Here is a 12,156-nt window from a genome sequence, read left to right as displayed (position 1 = left end):
GCTTGTTTTCAAATTCCTCCACAGCCTTACTCTTCCCTGGCTTTGTAACATCTCCCAGCTCACAGCCCTCTGACACACCTGCGCTGCTCCAATTCTGGCCTCTTGCACATCCCCGATTATAATCGCTCCATTATTGGTGGCCGTGCCTTCAACTGCCTGGGCTGCAAGCTCTGGAATTCCCTTCCTGGAGCTCTCCGTCTCTCTACCCCACTTTCCTCCTTTTAAGATTCTCCTTAAAACCTGCCCTTTTAAAACAAGCTTTTGGACGTACTGTCCTGATATCCCCAATGGTTCGATGTAAATTTTGCTTTCCAATGCTCCTGTGAAGCACCCTGAGATGGTGCATTGCCTTGAGGGTGTGATTTAAATTTGCGCTGTTGCTGTACATTACAAACAGTGACAGCACTGCAAAAGTAGTTCATTGGCTGAAAAGCACTTTGGGACCTCCTGAATTGGTAAAAGGTGCTATAGAAAAGAATGTTCTTTATCTTTTAACTTGTTCCATAACCCCATTACCCATTAGATGAATCATTCAGTCTGATTTCTCCCAATTTTCTGTAGACCTTTCTCACATTGCAAGCAACATTTGGGCATGTTTTTCCAAAGGTGAAAAGTTGATTTCCTAGATCTAGAATCCAAGGTAAGGCGGGTGGCTGGGGATTGTAAAGGGCTGGGTGAACAAGAGGTCAGATAAATTAACAGAGGTCAGAGAGATCATGTAAGTAAGATCCCATAAGGGAGGCCCATCTAGCTCATGTTTCAACAGAGAAGAAAGAGACCCATCACAGCTGGTAACTGCACGGCTTCTTGGACCTTTGCCTCCATTCCCCCAAACCAGACTTCATTCCAGGTCTCAGTCACTCTGTGTGGGAAACAAGCTTCCTGATAAAATGCAAATCTATGTTCTTTCTATGGTAACAGGGACATTGACCGCTGTAGTCATGGTTAAGGTGACAAGGTAATAGACTTTCCAGCTTTTCCCCAGGTGTGAAATCAAGGGGAATAAACACTGGGCCGGTTTCTATAATGGGCAGTCAATCCACTATACTGGCTCCATTCCTGACTGCCAAAGCTAATCCCAAAGGTCCACCAAGGTTCACATACCTGACCGCTGCCCACTGAGCTCTGTTGAAGGCGAGCCCATGACCCTCCGGCTGTGCACACTTGCTGTGTACAACACCTCACTTCCTGTTGATGATTTCCCATTGCAAACTTCTCCATCCTCATTTAGTTTCCTTCTGCTGCTTCGAGATTGCTGGCTATAGCGATCGGAGGAAATGTCTCTGCCACATCACCAACACAGAATGACCAAGGGAACAATTGCCCAGAATAATGGAAAGCAACCAAACCAAGTTCAGCAACTTACTCAGGAACCGAGGCACCACCACTGTACATCAGGCAAGAACAGCCCTCCATGTATCTGATGTTATCCAATTGGTCAGAATATACTTCTAAATCTCTGTTGTTCATACTCCAACTCATACTGAGTCCTGTTCACCCATCATTTCTCCAACTCTGGCCTTTTGTGCATTCCCCCACCACCTTCACCAAACCATTGGCAACCATGCTTTCAGCTGCCTGGACCCTAAACTCTGGAATTCCTTCCCTAAACCTCTCGGCCTCTCTCTTACCATTTAAGAGCTTCCTTAAAACCTACCTCTTTGGCCAAGGTTTTGGTCACCCATCCTAATGACATCTTCTTTGACTTGCTGTTAAAATGTAATTATGCTCAGGTGGGACAGTCTATTCCATTAAGGGTGCTATATTAATGCAAGCCATTGCTGTTGTTATAAAACATACAAAAATCAGGTCAAGGGCCTTTTAAGGAACTAGCCAGATCATAGCTCTGTGAACATCCTTTTTGTGTTAAAGTTCAATTAAATATTTTTGGCTGAAATGTAACAGCCGTCAATGTGCACCAGCTCTCACCCGAGGTTTTGTGGCCAACACTGATATCACGCCCCCTAAGCTAACCTGACCACCCGCTGGGGGCAGCTTCAAGTCTGGTCAATGGGTGAAAATGCATGTTGAAGCTGCATTGCTCATGTGGAATCTTGCAGCAACAGAAACGTGACACCACACATGCAACCAATATCATGAGTGTGTAACTGTGCCCTAGATTTGTTTTAGCAACCCCCAGAAATTCAGCATAACTCAAAAGCTTTGGTAACTTCAGCAACTTCGAATGTGGTGGAACAAAATAGTCGCAAGGCATAAACCACCAAACCAGTGAGCTGCTGCCAGAAAGTCTCTTCTAAAATGTCCAACATAATCTCAATTTTTCATTGGGTATGGGCATCCCTGGCAAAAGCAGCATTTGTTGCCCATCCCTAATTGCCCTTGAGAAGGTGGTGAGCTGCCTTCTCAAACCGCTGCAGTCCATGTGTTGTAGGTATACCTACAGTGCTGTTAAGAAGGTTTTGAAATGTGGTTATCAAATGGTGCAGATTTAGATCATTCAACACGTGTGAGCCCAACAGACACAGATCCAATTCCTACCTTGTCTACTCTCAAAGGATGGGTCTAGCCTACTTTCAGAGAAAGGACAGAGACTGGAACTGGGTAAGAACTTCCATGGTGGGAATGGGTGTGAAGGTGAAGGGTGATGGGAGAAAACCAAATGAAATGCAGTCTACTTCCCAGAGGCCAAGTGTCCACCAAGCCAAAAGATTTGGTGGCCTTCATACCCAATAAGAGTTGGACCATCTTCTTTATGTTTGACCAGGTGTCCTTTCCTCCCTTAGTACTGGAGCATCACTAAGATGACATGGCAAGTTCTGGATCGTGACAAAGTTGGTTGGCCCAGTTAAGGTGTGGCTAACACCGCCAGAACACAGAGCCCTGTATCTGCTGTCTGAATGGACTGTGATGGGCTGATTCCTCGCGTGAAAAATGGAATAAACGTGGTGGTTTCTAAACAAAATCCTCTCTTCAGTTTTAAGGTTTTCAACAGTTGAGAAGCAAGAAAGGCCTTTGGATTCTGAGGGATATTTGTTTCAAATCTTAAACGTGTAGCATGAGTTAAGTTTCTTTCTTTATTTAGTGTTTCGTAGATGAGTTTACCACAGAGTGGAGAGTTTTGCATAAGAGGAAACAGAATGAAAATCAAGTCCTGATTTAATGTTTCTTTTCTCTTTCAGGCAATGGCTTCATCAGTTCGTCTAAAGGATTGCATGTTCAAAAATCCTCTCTCCTGGATTTTTTTTTCTCTAATTAAATTCTTTTTGTTTAATTTTGTAAGTTGTGCATATGGGTCCAGTTCAGCTTGCTGATGCCTTGCTCCTGCTATGTGGACTCCTCTTGGTTGACTACCTTGCCTCCGTTCATGGTTGGCGTTCCTGAACTCTTCCGTGAGCGTCCAGCTTTGTCCCCGATTTCATGCATCGATGGCTCTCTGTACATGCAAACTGGAAAAGAGAAAAGAAAAAAAAAACATGAGGTCGACCTCAGATCCACTTGTTCCCTGACACAAAAAAACCTCGTAACTGGGGGAATTCCTGCCTAGTCTTACATCTGGCTCATGTGAAAACCATGACATTTCCCATCAGAGTCCTTGAAGGCACCTTCACTCTGATTAGAATAAACGGCTAACTGTTAATTCCTTGCAGGGCAATGTGCAAAGGCTTTTACATTGACAAGTGCGGGCAGTTCAATGTCACAGCACAGGACAAAGCCATTTGGCCCATTGTGTCTGTGCTGGCTCTCTGAAGGAGCAACTCATTTAGTGCCACTCCGCCTCCTTCGTGTAGCCCTGCACATTCTTCCTTTAGAGAAAATAATCCAACAACCTCTCAGTTGACCCTGCCTCCACCACATTCTCAGGCAGTGCATTCCAGATCCTAACCACTCGCTTTGTGAGAAAGGTTTTCTTCATGGCACCATTGCTTCTTGTTAAATCCTGATTAAAGAGAACTCTCCCTGCACATCAGTTCAAAACAAGCCTACCCTTTATTTTAATGGTTTCCGACACCACCAAGACCACAATGTTTCTCAGCCCTTGCTCTCTCCAGAAACACATCTAATTGTCTCTTGCCCCAGTGCCAGCTTCATTGTCCTCTTTGGTGATCTATTCCAGCTATTCCCTCCCTGAACCTCTCCAGCTCTCTCTCTCCTCCTTTAAGTCACTCCTTAAGACCTGCCTCTTTGATCAAGCTTTTGGCCACCAGTCCTAATATCCCCTTGTGTGGTTCCATGTCAAATTTTATTTGAAAATCACTCCTGCATTGTGTCTGAGGATGTTTTACCAAGTTAAAGACACTGTATGCATGGGGGTAGAAATTTGTCCTGGATGGTGCGCTAAATGGGTGTACCATATATTCAACTGTATTGACTGCGATTGAACTAAATATTAGGCAATGTTTATCACAGGTCGCCAATCTATTTAATTAAATAGAATAGAGATGGCTGGGCAGGCGAAGTGTTGCAGCTGCAGTATGTGGGAGCTGGTGGACGCCGGTGTGATCCACGGTGACCACATCTGTAGCAAGTGTTGGCTGCTCTAGGAACTTTGGCTAAGAGCTGATGAGCTGGAGTCTGAGCTGTGGACACTGCGACACATCAGGGAGGGTGAGAGCTACCTGGACACTGTGTTTCAGGAGACAGTCACGCCATTTAGATTAATTACATCAAATTTGGACTGTGGTCAGGGACAGGAGGGTGTGACTGCGAGTGAGGCAGGTATGGGGATCCAAAATTTAGCTTTGGAGGAGCCTCAGCCAGTGCTCTTGTCCAATGGGTATGAGGCTCTTACTCCCAATGTGGATGAGGGCACAGATTGCAGGGAGATGAGCAGTGTGGTACAGAGCACCATTCAAGTAGGGGAAGAAAAGAGAAATGTAGTAGTAATAAGGGATATCATAGTTAGGGGAATAGATACTGTTCTCTGCAGCAAAGACAGGCTTGTTGTTGCCTACCTGGTGCCAAGGTTAAGGACATCTCTTCTAGGCTGGAGAGGAACTTGGAGTGGGAGGGGAAGGATCCATTTGTTATGGTCCATGCAATTATCAATGACATCGGTAGGACTTAGGAAGAGGTTCTGCTGAGGGACGATGAGCAGCTCGCGTTAAATTAACAAACAGAACCACAAAGGTAATAATCTCTGGATTACTACCTGAGCCACATGCAAATAAGGGTAAATAAGATTAGAGAGGTAAATGCATGGCTCAAAGATTGGTGTGTGAGAAATGGGTTCCAATTCATGGGGCATTGGCACCAGTACTGGGGAAGGAGAGAGCTGTTCCTTTGGGATGAGCTTCATTTGAACCATGCTGGGACCAGTGTCCTGGCGAATCATATAACTGGGGTTGTAGATAGGACTTTAAACTAATTAGTGGGGGTGTGGGTTCAATTGAAGGGAAGTTTAAAAAATCAAAAAGAAACGAAAGAGCAGAGATGCAGGGTAGTGAAGAGGCAAACGATAATCAAAGTGCAACAGGAAGGGGCAGAAAATATAAGCAGAAGAGTGCAGCCGAAATCAGAACCAGAATGAGCAATAATGGTAAAAAGTCAAAGCTTAAGGCTCTTTATTTGAATGCATGCAACATTTGTGACAAGATAGATGAGTTGGCAGCACAGATAGAAATAAATGGATATGACTCGATAGCTATTACAGAGTGGCTACAGGGTGACCAAGGCTGGGAACTCAATAGTCAAGGGTATTCGATGTTCCAGAAAAATAGGCAAAAAGGAAAAGGAGGTGGGGTAGCTCTGTTAATAAAGGAAGGTATCAGTACAGTGGTGAGTAGAGATATAGGTGCACTAGATTATAATGGGGAATCAGTTCAGGTGGGAATAAGGAATAGCAAGGGGAAGAAGTTATGGTTGGGAGTCATCTATAGGCTCCTGAAGAGTTGCCTCGCTGTAGGACAAAATATAAATCGGGAAATAATGGATGCATGTAAGAAGGGCACTACAGTTGTCATGGGTGATATTAATCTGCATATTGACAGGGCAAATAGATTGGCAGGGGTAACATGGAAGACGAATTTGTAGAGTGCATCAGGGATTGTTTCTTAGAGCAATACATTGCAGAGCCTGAATTATCTGGAAAAACTCAGAAAAACTGAGTTCTGTGGAAGGGTCATGAGGACTCGAAACGTCAACTCTTTTCTTTTCTGCCGATGCTGCCAGACCTGCTGAGTTTTTCCAGGTATTTCTGTTTCTGTTTTTGTTTTGGATTTCCAGCATCCGCAGTTTTTTGTTTTTAACATTACAGAGCCTACCTGGGAACAGGCTATTTTAGATCTAGTAATGTGTAATGACATGGGATTAATAAGAGATATCGTAGTTAAGGATCCTCTAGGGGGTAACAATCACAAAATGGTAGAATGTCAAATTCAGTTTCAGGACGAGCAACTCAGGTGTCTAACCAGTGTCCTCAACTTAAATAAGGGCAATTACAGAGCTATGAAGAATGAGTTGTCTAAAGCAGGCTGGGAAAATAGACTAAGGAGAAGGTCAGTGGATGAGCAGTGGCAGATATTTAAGCAGATATTTCATAACACTCAGCAAAAATTTATCCCGGTCATAAAGGTCTCAATGAGAAGGATGAACCACCCGTGGCTAACATAGGAGGTCAAGGAGAGTATCCAATCAAAAATTAAGGCATACAAAGCAGTGGAAACTAGCCAGGGGATTATGATTTTCTTTAGGAACTAGCAGCGGGTGATTAAAAAGCTTATAGAGACAGAGGAAATTGATTATGAAAGTAAATTAGCAAGAAATATAAAAACAAACAGCAAGAGCTTCTAAGGGTATATAAAAAGGAAGAGAGTGGCTAAAGTGAGCGTGGGACCCTTGGAGGATGCAACTGGGGAATTGATAATGGCAAATAGGGAAATGGCAGATAATTTAAATCAATATTTTGCATTGGTATTCACGGTGGAAGGCACTATAAACATCCCAAAGATATCAGATAGGCAAGGAGCTAATGGGAGGAAATTTCTTGTAACAGTCTCTATCACATGGGACAAAGTATTTGACAAACTAATGGGACTAAAGTTAGACAAGTCGCCAGGACCTGATGGCTTGCAACCAAGGGTTTTAAAAGGAGGGGCTGCAGAGATAGTGAAGGCATTAGTCGAAATATTCCAGAACTCACTGGAATCGGGGAGGGTTCTGGTGGATTGGAAAACCACTTATGTGATTCCTCTGTTCAAGAAGGGAGGGAGACAAAAGCAGGAAACTATAGGCCAGTCAGCCCAACATCTGTCATTGGGAAAATGCTGGTGACCATTATTAAGGAAGAAATGGCAGGACATTTAGAAAAGCTTAACACAATCAAACAGACTCAACATGGTTTTGTGACAGGGAAATCATGTTTGACAAATTTGCTAGGGCTCTTTGAGGATATAAAAGCAGAGTTGATAAAGGGGAACTGGTAAATGTAGGATTTCCAGACGACATTGGATAAGGTGCCACATAAAAGGTTATTGCACAAGATAGGAGCTCATGGTAATGGGGGTAACATATTGGCATGGATTGAGGATTGGTTAATGCACAAAAGACAGAGTCGGGATTAATGGGTCTTTTTCAGGTTGGAAAGACATAACTAATGTAGTGCCACAAGGATCAGTCCTAGGGCCTCAATTATTTACTATCTATATTAATGACTTGGAGGTGGGGGCAGAGTGTAATGTATCTAAATTTGCTGATGACACAAAAATAAGTGGGAGGACATGTTGTGATGAGGACATAAAGAATCTGCAAGGGGATGTAGACAGGTTAAGTGAGTGGGGAAAATCTTGGCAGATGGAGTTTAATGTAGGAAAGTGTGAGATCATGCACTTTGGTAGGAAGAATCAAAAGGCAGACTATTATTTTAATGGAGAGACACTCCAAAAAGGTTCAGCACAGGGGGATCTGGGTGTTCTTACGCATGAAACACAAAAAGTTAGCATGTAGGTGCAGCAAGTAATTAAGAAGGTAAATGGAATTTTGGCCTGTATTGCCAAGGGGTTGGAATTTAAAAATAGGAAAGTCTTGTTACAACTGTACAGGGTGTTGGTGAGGCTGCACATGGAGTACTGTGTACAGTTTTGGTCTCCGTATTTAAGAAAGGATATACTGGCATTGGAGGCAGTTCAAAAGAGATTCACTAGGCTGATTCCAGGGATGAAAGGGTTGACTTATCAGGAACCGCTAAACAGGTTAGGCCTTCATTCATTAGAATTTAGAGGAATGAGGGATGGTCTTATCGAAACATACAAGATTCTGAGGGGGCTTGACAGGGTAGATGTTGAGAAGATCTTTCCACTGGTGGGAGAATCGAGAACCAGGGAACATAGTTACAGAATAAGGGGACACTCATTTAAAACTGAGATGCGAAGGAATTTCTTCTCCCAGAGGGTAGTGAATGTCCGGAATTCTCAACCCCAGAGAGTTGTGGAGGCTAGATCACTGAAAGTATTTAAAGAGGAGGTAGATAGATTTTTGATTTTTGGCGGGATGAGGGCTATGAGGAACTGGCACGAAAGAGGAATTGAGTCCTGGGGCAGATCAGCGATGATCTTATTGAAAGGCGGGGCAGGTTTGAGGGGCCGAATGGCCTACTCCTGCTCCTATTTCTTATGTTCTTAATCTGATATCCCAAGTTTTATGCCACGAGCCAAGAAGAATTTGTAGCCCATTACGTATAAAATCACAAATTGTTATTGGTTTTGCACTGAACCAATCACAACATTAAATCCTGAAGTGCAGGAGTACCACTAATGATAAGAATGAGAAAATTCAGAAACACACCGTTCAGGTTTAATTCGCAAATAAACTGAGGTGGCTAATGTTCCATTTCTTCTCTTCCTGCCCATCCCCAATAACACACCGGGGGAACTGGCTGTTTGGCCCCTGGATAATTAAAATGATATATTCTGATGTTGCCCCTCCCAGTGATCGCAGTGGAAGCGGTAACTGGAGTCAGTTCGGTTGTGTGGGGATTAATGGTTTAAGTCTATGAAAAATGTAAACAGGGCTTGTGGAGCTGAGAGGGCATTTTCTGCCAACATACTAACTCCTTGTCAATTACATTTGTGCAGCTGTGCCTCAAGTAAAAGAACTATGCCAAAAAAGCCTCTTTCTGACATACCTTTCTCTTTTATTTTGATGCTACTCATGCTACTCCTTCCTTCCTCCTAAGCCCTGAATATCCTATCCTACACAATCGTTCTGCTCCCTATGTCTTAACAAATCACAGATCTTTCATTCCAACTGATTCATTCCTTCACCTCCCACTTCCTTTCCTCCTACAATCGACAGGTTTTTGTAACACAGAGCTTAGCATCAGTTAGTTATCGTGCGTATATTTCATCTCTGATTTTTGCATTTAAAACCCTGTTAATTTTTGTCCGATTATGCGCCTCAGAAGCACCAAGCTATATTTTGCTGTATTAAAAGGGCTATATAAATAAAAGGTATAAGTTGCATTTATGTAGCACCTTTAACAACCTCGGGAGGTCACAAAACACTTTTCAGCAAGTCAAGTACTTTTGGAATATAGTCACTGCTGTTGGAAACATGACAGCCAATTTGTGCACAGCAAACTCCTACAAACAACAATATGACAATGACTGGATATAATCTGCTCAGCAATTGGTGAAGGGGAAATTATTAGCTGCAGCATATTGGGGAGGACACACCTGCTCTTCTTTGAAACAATGCCATGGGATCTTTCCAACTACCTGAAAGACAGGGATATGGCTTAATGTCTCATCTGAGAGACAGCACTTAGACAGTGCAACCTTCCCTCAGAAGTGAACTGGGAGTGTCAGCCTGGCATATGCCCTCAAGTGTCTGGAGTGAGACATGAACTCAGGACCTCTGTTTCAGAAGTAGGAGTACTACCCACTGCACTATAGCTGAGACCTGCAAGTTACTGGCACTTAAAAGAGACCAAGTTGTGATTAAAGCGGAAGATACAGGAATTTGAAAAACATCCTGTCACCATGTGAGCCATCAAAAGGTATGGACCTAACGCATTAATATTCACTGACTCTGAAAATCCCACATATTAATATTTGATGATCGTGCAAGTGTTACACATTAATATTTGATGGGTGAATATTAATGCTCAACACTCACACAAAAACATTAAAAAAAACGAGTTCAATGTTGTCATGAAGTCAGCTATTATTGAAAGTTTCCAAAAGATTTTCATAACATTTATTTTTAGTGTAACTTATTTTTGCTAATCAGGTGGGATATTAGTGCTGGATAAAAGAAATACCTCTCTATTTCAGCAGAGAGTGCAGGTTTTAAGCACTGTCAGGACAAGTACAGCATGGGGTTAGATACAGAATAAAGCTCCCCCCACACTGTCCCCATCAAACACTCCCAGGACAGGTACAGCACGGGGTTAGATACAGAGTAAAGCTCCCTCTACACTGTCCCCATCAAACACTCCCAGGACAGGTACAGCACGGGGTTAGATACAGAATAAAGCTCCCTCTACATGTCCCCATCAAACACTCCCAGAACGGTACAGCACAGGGTTAGATACAGAGTAAAACTCCCTCTACATGTCCCCATCAAACACTCCCAGGACAGGTACAGCATGGGGTTAGATACAGAGTAAAGCTCCCTCTACATGTCCCCATCAAACACTCCCAGGACTGGTACAGCATGGGGTTAGATATAGAGTAAAGCTTCCTCTACATGTCCCCATCAAACACTCCCAGGACAGGTACAGCATGGGGTTAGATACAGAGTAAAGTCCCCCCATGCTGTCCGGTTAACATGCATCAGACCCTAACTAAGAAGAGCCTCCTCACTGCACCAAGAGTTCATTTTATGGTGCATTAGTGAATGTGCTAAGAGAATTAATAGGTATTAAGAGAATTCATTAAGAGAATATCTATCACAATAAAATGTCCTGTTTCTAGCTGAGCTTAATTGCACACTGAGCTTAAGAAATATTTGAAAAAAATATTGATTTTTGATTTTTACCTCAATTTTTCCCAACTCTTCCAGCCCCCACCCATTCTTTTTGGCTACTGATGTAAACAATAAAGCACAACATAGTCGATGCTAAAATAAAGTTCCAGGCTTAAAACAGTGAGAGAAGGATGAAGCGTGTGGCAGGGGGTGGGGAGCAGGGAGAGGGGTGGAGGGGGAGAAACTGGGTTTATGGACTGACTGCGTTTGGAGAAAAATCAGTGATGTTACAGGGAAACAGATAACTAACTTGTTGGTGAGTATTTTGCTCATTTATCTTTCAAAACTTGTGTAATTTATGAGTATTTGTAATGTATAATTAGGAGTTGTAAGGTCTACTAGCAGTAGTAAAGCTTATTGGGAGTAGTCGGGTTTATTAATGATAAAATAATTAAGAAAAAAGTCGTAAAATAATGAAGACATAATAAAGTTGGCAGGGCAGTTGATGTGTTGCGACTGAAGAAGGTGGGCGCTGCTGGCTACCAGTGCAATCCAAAGCAAACAGTAAGTACCTGCAGCCTGAGCAGCTTCAGCCCAGAGCTGCAGGCGCTGCGATGCATCAGGGAGGAGCAAGTTACCTGGACACTTTATTCAAGGAGATGGTCACACCCCTTGGGCCAGGCAGAGCTTTAGAGTTGGTGAATGGTCCGGGACAGGATGTTACTGCGAATCAGGCAGGTAAGGGGAACCAGTGTGTAGTGATGGAAGAGCCTCAGCCCCTGACTTTGGCCAACAGGTATGGGGTGCTTGTTACTTGTGTGGATGAGAAGGAGGACTGCAAGGTGGATGAGCATGGCACTATGGTGAAGGATGCCATTTATTGGGGGGGAGCAAAGAGGAATGTGGTCGTGACAGGAGACTGCACAGTCAAGGGGATGGATACTGTTCCCTGTAGCTGGGACCGAGGGCTCCAAAGGTTGTGTTGCCTGCTTTGGTGCCAGGGATAAAGGCATCTGCTCACAGCTGGAGAGGGAGTTGGAGTGGGAAGGGGAGGATCCAGTTGTGGTGATCAAGGCTGGGAAATAAACATTCCAGGGTACACAATATTTCATAAGAAACAGACAGAATGGCAAAGGATGGTGGTGGGGTGGGTGGTGGGGAGAGTGCCTCGATAGTAAAGGATGACAGAAGGACATTAGTAAGAAAGGTCCTGGCCTCAGAAGATCATGAAGCATAATCAGTATAGGCAGAAATTAGGAATAGCAAGGGTCAGAAAAAAACTGGTGGGAGGAG

General features: G+C 43.5%; 1 protein-coding gene across 2 annotated transcripts in view; it reads right to left on the bottom strand.

The window, feature by feature from the left end:
- Positions 1-3,078: 3,078 nt before the first annotated feature.
- fgf12a (fibroblast growth factor 12a) overlaps positions 3,079-12,156 on the bottom strand; it is a 169,531-nt gene continuing 160,453 nt past the window's right edge. For both annotated transcript variants that reach the window (XM_041175394.1, XM_041175396.1), the window contains exon 6: positions 3,079-3,407. In XM_041175394.1, the coding sequence (XP_041031328.1) occupies positions 3,286-3,407 (122 nt within the window). In that variant the 3' untranslated portion in view covers positions 3,079-3,285. The remainder of the gene's footprint in view (positions 3,408-12,156) is intronic.

This window comes from Carcharodon carcharias, chromosome 2 (assembly GCF_017639515.1).
Source record: "Carcharodon carcharias isolate sCarCar2 chromosome 2, sCarCar2.pri, whole genome shotgun sequence".
Classification (NCBI taxonomy): domain Eukaryota; kingdom Metazoa; phylum Chordata; class Chondrichthyes; order Lamniformes; family Lamnidae; genus Carcharodon; species Carcharodon carcharias.
The sequence above is the reverse complement of the archived record's forward strand: the minus strand, read 5'-3'. Positions and strand labels throughout refer to the sequence as shown.